Source organism: Natrix helvetica, assembly GCF_964273705.1.
Source record: "Natrix helvetica genome assembly, chromosome: 2".
In the NCBI taxonomy this organism is placed as follows: Eukaryota; Metazoa; Chordata; class Lepidosauria; order Squamata; family Natricidae; genus Natrix; species Natrix helvetica.
Genome location: NC_138552.1, coordinates 201,023,184 through 201,040,203, shown reverse-complemented (window position 1 = coordinate 201,040,203; position 17,020 = coordinate 201,023,184). Strand labels below are relative to the sequence as shown.

The window sequence follows — 17,020 nt, the reverse complement described above, 5'->3', positions numbered from 1 at the left end:
GTTGCCAATTTTCTTGTGTCCTAGAAGAATGCTTCCATGTTCACAATTTAGCAGTTTTACCGCTAGGTTGATAAAGTAAGCTGGAAAGTTTATGAGCAAAATTACTGTCTACTGAGCAATTTTTGCAGACATCTCACAGCCCAAAGCTGATAATATTAACATAAAATGAATAGATTTCAAAAAGTTGTAATTCTAGCCAAGTGATTATAGCAAATCCTAAGCAGAGGTTTCATATCAATCTTACTGTCTCGGTGACACATCTAGAATTTTGAGAAGTTATTAAGGATACCATTATCCAATGAATGCTACAAGAGGGAATTACATTTTGAATCATAAAATATCTGCTGTGATGGACACAGTCACAAAACACCAATGTCAAATGAAAACTAAAGGAGCAAGTATATAACAGTGTTGACATCTTAGCTCCAAAATACACATTCTCTTTCAGATTAACCCCAGCATAGAAGCCTACAAACCTAATTCCTGGAATGTAAAAAAATAAGTGCCTTAGTCACTCATTATTTTTTCAGTCAGGATTGATTGTCCACAAATACACTTTTCTTCTGGACCTTCTTTGTGGACAAGTCACATTTATTGACCTGTTTTCTGGAGCGAGGGACAGGAGGCTCCAGTGAATGGTATTGACACGCCCATTTGGCCATGAGACTGGGATGAAGTTGAAGACACGCCTCTGTGCTCCACCCTTTCTTCTCCAGTTCATCTCAGTCCGGCCAAATAGCGAGTCATATTTTAAACTTCTCCTGCAATTTCTATCTCTACTGGAACCTCCTTGCCTCTGCAGCCTCTGAATCTAGCTCTCTGTTCTAGCCTGTAAGTAGCTCTATGCGGTTTTCCTTCCTAACCACCAGGGAGTGTTACTTTGTATCCCAGGAATCTGAGAGAGCGCTGAGGTTGCGGCGGCCATTTCCAGCTTAGCCAAACACGTGGCGCTGATCCCTGGGGCTTCTTGCAATCAGGCTAGAGGCTAGGGATTTCCAGCCCAGAGGACCCTCCCCCATCGCTCCAATCAACCTTTAAATGGCTTTGGCGGCTGGATTTGAGCGGCGGCGAGCGCGCAGCGCTGAGAAGAGCACGAAGAAGCATTTTTCAAACTGTGAGCACACCGCGGAGCAGAGGAGAGGGCGCGAAGCTACCCTGGCCGAGGCAAGCCTCGGTGGCAGCCCCCAAACACATCACTCTCAGTGTTGAGGCAGGGGCTGCCCAGAAGGGGAAAAAGCAGCATTCACTGAAATTGATTTCCCCTTTAACTGTTTGCAGCAGAAGAGAGGGAGAGCCAGGAGACTGTGCAAGGAGGGTGAGTAGTTTTTTCCTTATTTTTCTTATTCTCCCACGTGGCCAAGATGGCGGAGGAGGCGGGGAGGTCTCCTTCACCCCCATACTCCCCTGGGGAGGGACCATCAACCAGGCAGTGACCCACTGCTTCTGCCAGGGCCCTAAAGGCTACCAACCCCCGCCCCTCTCGTGCCACCCAAAGGGACAAACTGAGGAGGCACAGGGCCCTCTCAAAGACCTTTTCCAGGGCAGAAAAACTGAGGGCCTTGCAGGGTAGGCTCAGTGCTCCCCCCCCCACTCGGACCTCTTGCAGGTCGTGGACACCCTTCAGGGGCTTGAGCTCTCCGTCAACTTTGAAAAGAGTTCTCTCACCCCGTCAACTAGAATTCTCCATTTAGGGGCAGTTATAGACTCCCGTGTAGGGAAGGTTTTTCTCTCTCCGGACCACAGGGCCAGTTTGGTTAAGATGGTTAAGCAGGTCCGTAGGGACCATTATGTTCCCATAGCCCTTCTATCTAGCTTGTTGGGGAAACTCATATCCTGCATCAAGGTAGTACCATGGGCACGGTTGCATGCCAGGACTCTGCAGTGGCGACTTCTACCATTCCAGAGGGCCAACAGCAGCTCGATGGCCAAGGTCGAGGCCACCCCTCAGGTACTGATTTCCCTCAAGTGGTGGCTGTCCCCAGCCTTGCTCAAGGGATGTGAGTTCAGGGACAAGGAACGCCTCGTTCTCACCACGGACGACAGCCTGTTCAGCTGGGGGCGACCCTGGGATCCCAGTTGGCGCAGGGCCAGTGGTTCTGGCAGGAGCTCTGACACAACATCAATTGGCTGGAGCTCCGGGCGATCCATCTGGCGCTTCGACATTTCCGGACCGCCGTCGAGGGTCATCACGTCCTGGTCCTCACCGACAATGTGGCGGCCAACGCCCACATCAATCGGCAAGGCGGCACACGTTCCAGGGCACTGCACACTGAAGCGATGTCGCTGGCAGCTGGGCAGAGATACACCTGCGGTCAAACTGGGTGGAGCACATCACAGGGATCGACAACCATCAGGCCGACTGGCTCAGTCGAGAGATGGTGGACAACAGAGAGTGGAGCCTGTCCCAGGAACTGTTCCAAAACATCTGCCGGAGGTTCAGACGGCCAGTAATGGATCTCTTTGCCACTCCAGCCAACACCCAGCTTCCACGGTTCTTCTCTCGGTTCCCAGCTCAGGGAATGGAAGGGGTCGACGCTGTTCGCACAAGGTGGCCAAGGGGGCTACTGTATGCTTTTCCTCCCCTCTCCCTCCTTCCCGGAGTAGTTCAGAAGCTAGTCAGGGAGCAGGCAGAGCTGATCCTGGTGGCTCCTCACTGTCCGAGGAGACCCTGGTTCGCGGACCTCAAGGTCCTGTCACTCCAGCCTCCATGGCGGATTCCAGAGGGGGAAATAGAGCTGCACCAAGGGAAGCTAATGCACCCGGAGCCACACTGGCTGCAACTAGCAGTGTGGAGATTGAGCAGGAACGCCTAAAAGGAGCTCAATTTTCTCTGCGGGTGATTAGAACCATAGAGGCCTCACACAGAAATTCCACCTCGAGGATCTATGAAGCACAATATTCATAGAACTAACCAGATTAGGCCTATCCAGAGAACAGCTGAAGTGCTTTGGAATTCTCTGCAGGAATAGGCATTTGTTACCGATACCATTCCTCAGTAATAATCAAGGACCTTAAATATTTAGAACTATACTCTCAGATGCTCCATTGTTTTGAAAGGCTAAAGCTTAATTGTGAACTGCAGAGTAGACAAGGAATATTAGATTTAAGCTCTCTATCTATGGAGTTTCCTAGATATCCTTCTTTTTAAATTTAAAAATATTAGAAATAAGAAGGATTTGAGATTTTAAGCAAAATTCAATAAATTTTCATTTGAAAACAATGGCTTTGAAAAGAGCAGAAAAGAATACTATTGTGGTTGAAGTGTTCTAAAGCCCTAATCAGGTGTGAAAAATCAATCCTGTTCCTCATTGCTTGTGGCTACGTACTAGGGCAGTGATGGCGAACCTATTGCACGTGTGCCACCGGTGGCACATGGAGCCATTTGTCAGGGCACGTGAGGCGCTGCCCTGTCAGCTATTTTTAAAGCCATTTTTTGCCCTCTCCAGGCTCCAGAGGCTTTATAGGAGCCTGGGGAGGGCGAAAAGAGCCCCCCCCCCGAGGCCTTCATGAGCTTCCCCGGAGCCTCCGGAGCGCAAAAAACCAGCCCTACAGGCAAACCGGAAGTTCGGGAACGGACTTCCTGTTTGCTCAGAGGGTCGTTTTGACTTCTCCGGAGGCTTCAGGTAACCTTCCTAAAGGTCCCTGAAGCCTTCGGAGTGCTCAAAACGACCCTCCGAGCAAACCGGAAGTCACTTCCGGTTTGCTCGGAGGGTCGTTTTGACTGCTTTGGACGCTTCAGGGAAGCCTCTTGAAGGTCCCTGAAGCCTCTGGAGGGCTTCCGGAGGGCGGTGAGGCTCTTTTCGCCCTCCCCATGTTCCTATAAAGCCTCTGGAGCCTAGGGAGGGCGAAAAAAGCATGCAAAATTGGGGGGGGGGTTGCACCTGTAGTGCACGCATGCTCACTGGAGGGGTTGCGCATTGCATTATGGGTGCGGCACACCTGCACACGTCCCCCCTGCACTCCCTCCACTTATGGCACGCGAGCCAAAAAAGGTTCGCCATCGCTGTACTAGGGTTCTAGGCTGATCCGCTTTTAAGTCTGCCCACAATGTCTGCCACTCCTTTTCCAACATAATGCTCCACAATATCTAATATGCTGGTAGCTTCTGGAATGATAGAAAGGAATGACAACCTCTTCAATTATTCTATCTTTAAAACAATTATTTCAATTCAATTCTTTTCAACCATCCTGTCATTAAACCTCAAAACCAAAGTTAAACTATGAAAAAAAATTATTTTAAAAAAAAAGAATGTCAAGACAGTTTCCTGTATTAGAATTGCATTGCATTGAATTCAAACACATAAAAGAATGTGAAGTGAACATAATTGTGATTTACCAATGTAAAAACTACTGCATGTGTGAAAGGTAACATTTGCACATGTTTCAAACATGATTCAGAGAAGTGCTTTGGAAGATACGAGAGCACAAATCAACCCTGTTTTTCAACGGGAGTACACTACCATAATTTTATTTTTCTTCAGACATGCAGTCTTCCAGCAAGGAACCACCATGGTAACAGTCAGCAGAACAAGGTTATATTGATATTTTTCTCATTTCCAATGCATATGGCTGCTTACCAGGTCAGCACTACCACTAATTTAATTCATAGTAATGAAACCGTACGTCTAGGAGTAGCAGAATGCATTCAATATTCAACGTATTTACAATTCGCACATATAGATTCAGGTGCAGAACTTTGACAGAGATTTGGAACGAAACATTTCTTCCACAAAAGTGAAGGACTTTTTGAAGAGCCCAATAAATTTTCTTCTTCTTTTTTTTAGGGAGATAATACAGTATCAGTCTACTATACAATTTGGTTTAAATTATTTTAGCCTAGCAAACAACTAAAAGTATTCTTTCTACCCTTGTTTATTAGGTTCTGATGGTTTTGATTCTCTCCCATTGGCAAGCAACAGAATAGGACTTCGGCATAATTTACGGCTCCAGAGGTTGGAGGGAAGCCCACTTTGTTTCTCCCTCATCGTCTGGAAACAACAGTACCTAGAATGACTCTGTTGGATACACTGCCTTAATTTCAGGACTCATCTGAAATTATAAACTTCATGGTTTTCAATGTCTAGCCCAGTTTTTAAAAATTTTCTCCTTGTTCCCCATTTTTAAGTAACAGAAATGAGGAGAGTTCCAAAACCTTCAACGCCTTCACAATTTTTGGGTTATAATAGTCTTAATAAAGATAATCATCTGGATATGTTTTGGCTTGGATTTGGCTTAGCTGTTGCACTCTCTCTTAGCCAGAAGATACTAGTTGTGGTTAGTTTGAATTTAAATAATGGTGTATCTAATTATGCTGTTTGCAAAAGGCACTTAGTTTTGTCTGTTCGGCCATCAACGTGCATAATGCTCTGCCCTGTAGCTGTACCAGTCTACAGACTTTCAACTAAAGGAAGATGACCTTTTACATGAATAAAAAATAATACAGATGATGTCCTGCAGATCCAGGCTTACAATAGTAAAGAATAAGCCAACTGTGTCACAAGCATAAGAGCTAGCTTTGTACTTTGGCATAAAATAATTCAATCAAGGGACACAACTGACTCCAGAATGGCAGAGCTGAGTCAGACAGGAAGCCAGTCCTGCGAACAAGCGAATATTGACGTCTGTAAAACACTAACCTTCATCACTTCTACCTGCAGGTCCTCATTGAGAGATGGAGTCACTCTGATTGCGTTCAGCATTTGATTAAGCAACTGCTTGTCATCAGAGTCAGTTTCCATGGATACAAATCGCTCATCAGACAGTAGCTTCTGCAAAGAAAAAAATGGAACTATTTAATTTCAGATGTTCTCCATTTGGTTCTCCCATAATGTTGTTATAAAAACAATATTTACTAGAAAATTACCTTGCTTCCCAAACCATATAATTGGAAACAAGCTTTGGTGGAATAGTAAAATCTATTTAACGCATGCAATGCCTATCACAAGATGCAATAAGTCTCACAATTCCTAAGAAAGGGTGAAGAAGAGCCTTTATATTTCAGATAAAGCAAATAAAATCACAAGACGAGTTCTAGCTTGGGGATGGGAAGACATTCTCACGATCATCCAAACTAGAAGATTCAGCCTTGCCAACAAGAATTAAGGATACGTTAGTTTGCTCACCAACTGATAGAAAAATGGCAAATCTTAAAGGCAAGTGCAGCATTTAATTTAGCCCTTGGAATGTACACCAATCCACTCATTCAATACTGGTCAGACTTGCATTCTGGACTTTTCTCAAAAAAGATGGATTGCTAAGTTTCTCCTCTCTTTCATGCATTTTTTCCCCATCTTAAAAGCACCACAGCAACAATTGTCCCAAGATGGAACATCTGTAACCATACCTTGGGGTACCAAGGGCTTTTGTTTAAAGGATTCATTAGAGAAGCGTATGAGGCCTACAGCACTCACCAAGATGTCCCTTTGTGTAGGCTTCACAAAGTCCACCCTTCATTATTTAGTGAGATGAAAAACTCCTTATTGCTCCATAAATATTCACTGCAGCATTTTTTCCCAACTGGGAGTATGTCAGTATACAACTTCCAAGAGAGCTGGCTGAGAATGCTTTAAGCAGATATATTTTGAGAGCAACAAATTCTGAGGAAGACTATATTTTAGCCAGGGGATTGGATGACTCAGTGATTAAGACCCTGGAGCTCCAATTTAAGACCTGAGCATCGTGTGACGCGGTGAGCTCCCGTTACTTGCTCACCTAGCAGTTCAAAAGCATGCAAATGTGACTAGATAAATAGGTACCACTTGGGAAGGTAGCAGCATTCTGTACGACTTTGGCATATAGTCATGCTGGCCACATCACCACGAAATTGCCTTTAGACAATGTTGGCTCTCTTGGCTAGGAAACAAAGATGAGCATCACTTCCTAGAGTCAGACACGACTGCACAGGAGAAACCTTTACTTTATAATCACCTGTAAAGGTTTTGCCCAGGATTAACCATAATGCATAGTGTTCTGACCCGGCTCCCAAACATGATAAGCACACTGTCTTTAACTAAACATTCCCTTTATTAGGAGCGCCAGCAACCAAGAGTCTCTCTCTCTCTCTGTGTCTCTGTCTCTGTCTCTCTCACAGCAGGCTAGCAAAGTCTCTAAGTGCTTGTGGGGGCTGGGGTACGGCCCAGGCTCTGCCTCTGTATCTATCTCTGACAGCTTCTTTCCCTCTTCCCCCTTGGAGCTCTCCGATTGCCTTGATGTTAGCGCCAACTCCCACTCCGCCTCTTCATCTGATTTGGTAGCTGGAGGGGCCGGCGGCCAACAGGCTACAATACATAGTCCTGCTTGTCTTCCATATCATTTTATGGGCCTGCATAAGGTGTATAGTGAAGTTTTCATATCATTCACTTTTCCTGTCAGCTTCTTATTTCACTCAAGAACTCCAAATCTGGTCAAATGTTAGGCACCTACCTGCATCCCTGCTAGAGCTTGCTGTGCCAGTTTCATATTCTTGCTCTCCAAAGCCAGTTGCAGCGGAAGGAGACACTTCTCCCTAGTGAAAGAGAGGTAATGTCAGCGTTCCAAATATCATGCAGAATTAAATCAGAGTCCAAGGCAGAGCTATCCTTAAAGTTCCAATTTAATAAGATAGACATGTTGGCACATCTGTGGAAATCCCAAATCTAAAAGCTTCCTGGGATTGCACCCAGTTGAAAGTTCATGATTTTATCCCCACACCCATAAATCCATCACATGGTCCAATCTTCTTCTTCCACGCTGGCATCTCCACCCAGCTGGTTCCGGTCAGGTGTTGATGTGCGGAGACAAAAGTTGACCTTGGGCTTCTAGAAATGAATGACAACAACACATTCCACAATTCTACTCCTTTCTATTCCCCCTCCCAATTACTTCATTAATGAAACAGCATAATGAAATAATAGAGAGAGTGGCAGGCCAAAGATCCTAAAAAGGAATATAACTACAGGCCTTACATGTTTCTTCAGAACTCAGAATCAAGTAGCTTATATTTTTATAATTTCTCAAAGTTTATTTCACTTGTACTCTACCCCCATTTGATCAATATGTGAATGACAAAAGGAGGGGATAAAGCTATGTTGTTAGCAGTCTCTTCACTGTGATCATTTCTTCAATCATTGGCAACAAAATTATACAATTCCTACAGTTATTTTCCTCTTTGGGGCCCTTTTCTTGTCTTTTTCTTTAATTGATATCAAGGAAATAGATCAATAACCCATCTTAACTGCAATTCAGCAAGACAAAGTTTGAGCCAGGATTTAAAGCTAAACAGAATATTCGGATAAAGAAATAAAATATCTATCTACATTTACAGCCCCAAAGTGGATGTGTCAGAAGACAACTGTTGCACTTGAGTAGAGCAGTTTTACAATGCAGTATTAGAAAATTAGATGATTTTTTGAACCCAATAGTGGTCTTCTGACTTCAAAGCTATTGTTCTCTTCAATTACAAAAATAAATGATCTCTTTGCCAAAATTCCATGTAGCCAATAATTTCTGCAAAGTTCTTGAACTCTGTATGGTAATATGGAATTCCTTTGTCAACATTTGGATCAGTGATGGGATTCATAAATTTTTACTACCGGTTCTGTGGGCATGGCTTGGTGGGTGTGGCTTGGTGGGTATGGCATGGGAAGGTTACTGCAAAATCCCCATTTCCTACTGATCAGGAGAGACTCGGGAGGCAGAGAATAGATGGGGGTAGGGCCAATCAGAGGTGGTATTTACTGTTTCTCCAAAATACTTAAAATTTCCGCTACTGGTTCTCCAGAACTGGTCAGAACCTGCTGAATACCACCTCTGATTTAGATAGGATTTTTCTTTAATGCTTTTCCACAACACAAAAACTGTCTTGGATGATGTTCACTTTTAGATTATAAAACCAATCTTTTTAAGAGTTAGATTCCAGCTTGATATGAATGTACTGCAAAGAAAATCAGCAATCAATGTATAATAATCAAATGAAATATTGCTCCAGCATCCTGATAGTAATTCAATTTATATTTCAATACAGTCAATTTAATTCTCATTTTTTAAAGCCTAATCGTGATTAGAATTCAAATAAAGTATAATTTTCATACTTCCTAAAAGTTGGAAATCGGCTTTTTAAAAAATCATGTATTAAGGGAAAGTACAGATTAGAATGCACACAATCTTGGCCTGTTTTTTTTCTTAATACATGCATTTGTTATCTACATGTGAAGAATCATATTTATCAGGAAAATGCATATCTAAATAATTTGTGGAAATATAATAACAAAACATTTATTAGAAATAAATAAATAATGTTTTATCTAGAATTTTACTAAAACATTTACTAATATACAAAATGCAATGGAATAATGTTGCATTTCAATAAATGTGAAAGCTACAGCAAACTGATTTGGAGAATGCCACAGCAGTATTGACAGCATTGTTCATATGTTAACAGAGAGCAATTCCTCATAATATTATAAACATAAATAATAAACAGTCTGCTGTCTTTCAATGATATCAAAGTGGTATGAAAGGCAGATAATTCATTTCATGAAACAATATGGTTCTATTTGGCCATCAATTTTAGCTAAAAGTGCATGAGATATAACCACAGAGAATGGGAATTTATCCGTTCTTGTTGGCAACATCAACAACAAAACTGGATTATTCAGTCAAAAACCAAAAGACACAGCATCCAAAACTCTACCCCTACTACTATAAACTTCAATACCCTAACACAGGGGTGTCCAAACTTGGGAACTTTAAGACTTGTGGACTTCAACTCCCAGAATTCCCCAGCCAGCCATGCTGGCTGGGGAATTCTGAGAGTTGAAGTCCACAAGTCTTAAAGTTCCCAAGTATGGACACCCCTGCCCTAACATTTGATTTGTGATGCTGGTAAATCCTCTTAGATATTAAAGTCTATGGGTTGGATTTGAAATGATAATACGAGAAGATGATTTCTGAACCCATTCATTCTTCCTTTCTAAGATTGAGTATAAAAGAAAAGAAAAGAAGCAAAACTATAAGTAGATTCTGAACACGTTTTGAAATTCTATCTTGATTCTGCTGTATTTATTGTGCTCTTAGAAACAAAAATCTCTGTTTCCACTATTATTACTGTATGGCAATCATCTAGACATCCATCTGGCAAAGGAACAAGTAAATTCTAGTAAAACTGATCTAGTGCATTGCAACTGAAATCCACAAATACATTAATTGTCAGAAGGCCCTTCAGGTACAGATACAGCATTTTAATGGATAAAACTGGCTTATTGGTAAACTATGGAACTAGTTTGAAGACTATTAGGTGGAAGCAAAGCAATAGTAAAAGGTAAAGGTTCCCGTCGCAAATATGTGCTTGTTGTTCCCGACTCTAGGGGGCGGTACTCATCTCCGTTTCAAAGCCGAAGAACCAGCACTGTCTGAAAACGTCTCTGTGGTCATGTGGCCGGCATGACTAAACACCGAATGCACACAGAACACTGTTACCTTCCCATCAAAAATGTTTCCTATTTTTCTACTTGCATTTTTACATGCTTTCGAACTGCTAGGTTGGCAGAAGATGGGACAAGTAATGGGAGCTCACTCTGTTACGCGGCGCTAGGGATTTGAACTGCCAAACTGCCGACTTTTCTGATTGACAAGCTCAACGTCTTAGCCATTGAGCCACCACGCCTCGTACAGCAATAGAGGAAACTCAAATTTCCTGTTACCAACTAGTGGTCTTCTGAAATGTTTGGCCCTATTTGGACCTGAGTACAGTATTATAGTGAAATAGGTTAAAAAGTACAACCCAATTCAATTAGTTAACCTCTTAGCTAAAAAGGTTTTAGCCGAAGCTCTAATTTAGCTGAAGCTCTAATTAATGTTATGGGATCTTCCAAATTCCCATCACAGCATTTAGCAACATTAAATACCAATTAGATACTTCTTGCCCTTATCCGCTAAATTTTTATCACTAAACTCTTCATTCTACAATTTGACCCATCAGATGATGGGTCCAAAATGCTAAAGTTTGAATTTTAACATTGCAATAGAGAATAAAAAACTAAATCAAACAACTGTAAAACAAGTAAATGAATTATAACTGTAAAATAGTTTGGAACTGTAAAATGGACAAATGAATTATAGCGTGAGATTTCTAAAATCCCAGCCTATTTCAATTGACATACAGAGTACAAGTGTAAGAACCTATTTGGAAATATCCATTCTTTTGAATACAATCCAATTGTAGTTGTTACTACGTCTTCAAAGCAGTGAACAATTACATTCTTCTTACTGAATAAGCATCTTATTTTTCATTGTGGCTATACATCGTAGCAGCAAGGAGACTCAGGTTCTATTCTACATTTAGCCATGGATCAGAGGAGGTATTCGGCAGGTTCTGAACAGTTCTGGAGAACCAGTAGTGGAAATTTTGATTAGTTCCGAGAACCGGTAAATACCACCTATGACTGGCCCCACCCCCATCTATTCTCTGCCTCCTGAGTCCCAGCTGATTGGGAGGAAATGGGGATTTTGCAGTAACTTTCCCCTGCCACGCCCACCAAGCCATGCCATGCCCACCAAGCCATGCCCACAGAACCGGTAGTAAAAAAAAATTGAATCCCACCACTGCCATGGATGCTCATAGGGTGACTTTCGGCCAGATGCTTTTTCTCAGCTCAACTTAACTCACAAAGTTTCTGCTAGTGGGAAAAATGGGAGAAAAGAGCACTTTTGATGCTACCTTGAACTCTTTTAAAGAAAAGAGAGAGATGTAAGTTTAATAAACAATATGCAATGGATTGTTTGAATTAGTCAGATTATCTAAAGTCAGATTACTTAAAGCTTCAGACCAGTTAAAGTATTTGGAATTGAGAAAGTACAAAATAGAAATTGAAACAAAGTTAGCAAAAATTATTTTAATGGATGGTTAACAAAGATTACCAAATCGTCCTGATAAATGTTAAAGCAATTGAATGGAAGCCATTGTTGATGCATGAAATAAGGACTTGGGGAAAAACACTTCTAGATGCACAATCCTGGCAGAAACCCAGGACGAAAAACATTAGAAAACTAAAAGTGAAGAAAGGAAATCAAATTGCCTTCATATTTTTTAACAACCTGAACCAATTATACAAAAGTTGCAATTCCCATTGCCTTTACCCACCTTCTGCAAAAGCTCAGGCAATCCTTCAAATTGCCTATCTTACCTATTAAAACAGAAAGGTAATTCTAAACTTAAGCTTTTATGGTACAACATAGCCTACATATGTAAACCAAAGCAAAAGTAACTATTGACATTCTCTTTTTTTAAAAAAAAATCTAAGTAATCTAGAACTACAGTATTAGAAAATGTTATCCAAAGCTAAAGGGAATAACACAAGATTTCAGAACATGATTTTTTTCATAAGTGTGAACAAATGCCATATGGCTAACAATTATAAGACAAATTCACCATGTAAAGGTGGTGTGATAAGAGAAAAATTCAGATTTCCCCCCTCTTTTTTTCCTCTATCAGAGCCACAGTTAAAAGGTCAAGAAATAAACTAATACAGAAAATAAGAAAGCTTGAAATCAATTCTGCTCTCACACAAAATGGTTATTATATTTTTATCAGCACAATACTTCCTAGAGAAGGAAATTTCAAATGACTTAGAAGTTATTACCAGCTATGAAGGAAGCTGTCCCTTGCTTCATCAGAAATATGTCAGAAATATTAGCCTGAAGACAAAAATATATCTAGAACTTCATGACAGATCTCTAATGTTTGCTCCACTGCTCTCTATAGTCTTAATCTTGCCACTGTTGTTATCTAATACATTTTCATATTCTTTGATGTACAAGCTTGTACATAATCTAAGTTCATGCATCATGATCTATAACACTATATCCATCATTATCAATAACACTATAGATCTGTTTATGGCTTAATGTGCTGTATAAACCAAGTTACTGTGAGTAAAAGCTATGGTTTATGAATAAGCCTGGCCAACATTGGTTCATTCCACACACTAGGATTAAACAATATATTAACCAAGTCATTTTTTCCTAAGCAAGAATGAGGCCTTGGTGTCTACCTTCAAACAATTTATTAGAAAGAGAGGCAAAATTCATAATCTCTTCTGAGCTTTTAATTTCATCCATTTCCATTTCTTTACATACTTTGTGGCCTTTAGACTTTTACAAGGTTTGGACCATGGGGATTTTGTGGAATTGTTATTCTCTAATTATGGAATTACTATTACCAAAACAAGCAATAACCATGTGAAGTAACGATGGCAGCATTAATTGGGATAGTACTGAAATGTACTTCACAAGGGCACTTTAAAAGCTTCTAAGTTAATACCTTCATTTCTTTTCTCCTTCCCACATTACAATAGATGTGATTTTCTTGGAAAATAATTCCCTGGCAACTACAAACACAGTTCACCATATTTCAAGCAATCTATGTACCCAAACATTGTTGAGCATTTCAGAACCACAAATACATACGGTAACAATGGTGAGAAAATGGAAAACCTGACCAATGAGATAATTTGCTTTTTATACTTAGTTCATAGCAGTGCTACACTGACTTCAAAAGTCAGCAAATGTAAAACAGAAAAAACTTTCACTCTTTCGTTTCAAATGTCACTCATAACCAAAGAATTAAAAATAAAATGTATTCCCTACCTTAACTGATAAGGAGGGATCTTGGTAGTGTCATCCAGAGATTCTAATGTTTCTGGGTAGAAAAGGGAGAAAGAATTATTTCAGAAAGCATCCAGCATAGAATTGAAAACATACATCATGATATATAGTTTTATGCAATTTGAAGTCCCATCTTGCTCATTCAGGATTATCCCAGATTAATATTGTACAAATTGTACACTGCAAGTGCACATATATATAGATTGACATGGGCAGGTATTCAACTAAAGCACATTTTCCTCAATAAATTATTTTTATAGGCTCTGTTCTTTCTCTTCTTCAGGCCCATGTTTTCCTTGGTAAATTTCCTTTCCATATGGTACAATAAGATATCTCAAATCTTGTCTCTTTATGTTAAATAACACAATTTCCTAACTTCTAAATGAACTTATTATGCTTATGTAAATACCTGCACATGAATTATTGTTTAATTAATGTAACCAACTCAAATCTTAAAATAAATAAAAGTACAGCTTTGTGATCCATGCATAGTTACTTTTTATTGTCTGAATCAGAAGTTTTACAAATACTAATTTAATCTGGACTGAATGATATCCACTATTTAAAGCCGTCCCTACCTTATTTTTTTCTGACTGCAAAGTGAAAATAAAATAATCCATCCTATGCATAACCCCATTCCTAGCTCTGAATAAAAAAAACGTGCATTATTTTAGCACAAGTTGCTGCAAGGATACTTAATTTATTTTAAAACCCCAACAGCGTAAACTTCTTAAATATATTTCAAGGAATACTTTTAAAAGACGATTACTCTATGTATGAATAGCAAAAGCAAAACTATCGACCATTTAAAGTTATAAAAATAGTGAAGCAGCCATGCACATTTATATAGCATACCAAATTTATGTCGTCACTAAAGAAAGCATGTTAATAAAAAGGTGGGAGCGAGGTACATTTTTCTTTAACCTACATTGCAATATCTTGTTTGATCATTTTCTGATCAGAATGTCTTGTGTTGCATATTAGTAAAAGCCTATGTACGTATCAAAAATGCATGTTAAAAGGGGGCAGGGCTTTGATTTACATCTTGACATTTTAATTTCCTCCCTGCAGATATCATCACGAAATACCTTATATAAAGCTGTTGGCAGAATAATAAATTGCTAGGCCCTCACGGGAGATTAAGCCAGCAACTTTATAATCCTAATCTATTATTGCTACCATTTTCCTTTTAATATTCCTTACCTGCAGATATGCAGATTGCAGTAACATTCCTGCTTGGTTTATTGTAAAGAGTCACTTATAGCTCACCAAGCCAAGAAAAATGGACTAAAAACAAACAATCCCAAAGGGATTGTAGCAATAGATTAAGTGTATGTTTCATTAAAGGAGAAAAAAAATATACAATATGTTGCTACAGCTAGAAGACAATGGCTGATTGTTTGCTGCCAATTATTAATAGGCCCTGCTGTCACCATTCTACGGGGTTTTGACGTGTCAAGGGGTCTTGGACAATATTTGAATTATAAAAATTCCCTTCAAAAAGTCTTCTGTGATAGTTCTTTCATCTGAAAACTGATTCTTGCAAGGGAGAATGCATGGATATTCTGAGTACCCCAACACTTAAATCAGCATAGTCCTCAATTTATCAGTGCATAGGCAGTCCTCAACACCATTTGTTTAGGGACCATCCAAAGTTACGATGGTGCTGAAAAAAGTTACGACTGGTCACGCTTACAGCATGACAGTATAACCAGGGTCACCTGATTGCAAACTAGGTTCTTGCCAACCACGATTTGTATATACCATAACAGCAGCTTCCTGGAGTCCTGTGACCTTCCCAGTTGGCTTTGGATGAACAAGTCAATGGGTAAGCCAGCAGGGAAAAACAAAAGAAACAGCCATGTGATGTCTCACTTAACAACCATGGCAGAAAAGGTTATAAAATTGTGCACAATCACGATTGCTAAGCAATGAATTTTCCTGTCCCAGCTGTGGTCATAAATCGAGGGCAACTTGTAGCATTTTTATGTTTTTATCACTTTGCTACAGGCGCTTGACAACTTCTACACCTTAGGAGCAGAGCCAGTTTGGCCTAATGGTTAAAGCCATGCACTAGAAGCAGGGACACCCAAGTTCTAGCCCTGCCTTAAGCACAGAAAGCAATTGGGTGACAGACTTGTTGCCCAGAATATCAGAAGTAACAATTGACTCTTCCCCCCCCTCCAAAAAAAACCCCAACAATCCACCTTTAGAATAAAGAGCTTTTAAAAGAGCTAAAGGAATTAGCCTTAACACAATCGAACTACATGGAAATGTACTGCAGGTGTAGAGATGATTGTAAAAATATACCAGAATATTTTTCAAGAGACAACTGGACTTTCTGGTTTTTCTTTGAAGACCTTTAGCTTCTTGGATGAGAAGCGAAACGCTTTCTTGAAAAAAAGCACCTTTGGGACCACCATGACCTGGATGACTGAGAATCTCCATAGACGTATACCGGAGTAAATACACCGGAGATGTGGGCGGAGGGGAGCCCATCGCCAGGAGAGCAAAGGGTCCCTCGACCCGCGGAGCGAAGAGATCGACAGCCGAGGATGGACGCGACGCAAAAGCGCATTCACAAACGGCAGTAAAACACCCCAGCCCAGGTTTTTAAAGGTAGGTTGGGCGATAATGGGAGGGAATGTGCAGCTGGCGCAGAAGGAATCGGAAAGGCAGCCCAGGAAGAGCTGGCGCGGAGGTGGAGGGGGAGGAAGAGGGAAGGTGCCTGCCGCCCGCCGCCCGCTTCCTTACCGCTGGCCCAGGTGCAACTCTCCTTGATCCCCTTGTATTTGCTCCCCGACGCTTCCTTCTGCAGCTTCTTTAGGATTTCTTCCATCTTGCCTGCCTTTTCCCGCGGCGCCCAAAGGCAAAGGGAAAGTCTCCGGCTTTCGGGGGTGCGGCGAGGGGATCGGCGCTCAAGCGCTACATCGGGGCTGCGCGCAGCATCTTAGCGGCAGCTGTTGATGAATCATGCTAAGCTCCGGGATCCGGGGGGTGGAGGGGGGGAGAGACACGTCACTCGGCGCGCTCCTGCCCCTCCTCGCCCGGCAGAGGGCAGGCGGTGACGGCAGCTCCCTGCGGTGGCGGCCCAGACCTCCGGCCACAGCGCCACCAGCGGGAGGGTGGGGCGGACGGGTCGCCGAGGGGCTTGACGGGGAAGCCGGCGTGCGCTTTGCTGACGTGGGGACCCAAGCCGTTCAGTTTTATTTAGCAAACGGTGCTGGGTGAATCAGACTTGCAACGGTCCTCTCTATTCCAGACATCATTTCCTTCCAACGTTAACAGCGTCGTGGTGAATTGCTGTCGCCTCGGAATAAAAAAGAGCGCCACGGATCCAAAATACTGCAGCAGAAATCTCCTCCCCCCCCCCTCATTT

At 41.5% G+C, this 17,020-nt stretch overlaps 1 protein-coding gene across 2 annotated transcripts in view; it reads right to left on the bottom strand.

The window, feature by feature from the left end:
• Positions 1–16,611, bottom strand: part of ARFGEF3 (ARFGEF family member 3) — a 98,919-nt gene extending 82,308 nt beyond the window's left edge. Inside the window, exons 1-4 of one of the 2 annotated variants that reach the window (XM_081940557.1) lie at positions 16,396–16,611; positions 13,624–13,675; positions 7,423–7,504; positions 5,637–5,768 (exon numbers count right to left, since the gene is read on the bottom strand). In XM_081940557.1, coding sequence (XP_081796683.1) covers positions 5,637–5,768; positions 7,423–7,504; positions 13,624–13,675; positions 16,396–16,480 — 351 coding nt within the window. In that variant the 5' untranslated portion in view covers positions 16,481–16,611. Of the gene's footprint in view, positions 1–5,636; positions 5,769–5,863; positions 6,002–7,422; positions 7,505–13,623; positions 13,676–16,395 lie in introns of those variants that run through there. The other variant, XM_081940558.1, reaches the window with a different exon arrangement.
• Between the last annotated feature and the right edge of the window lie 409 nt (positions 16,612–17,020).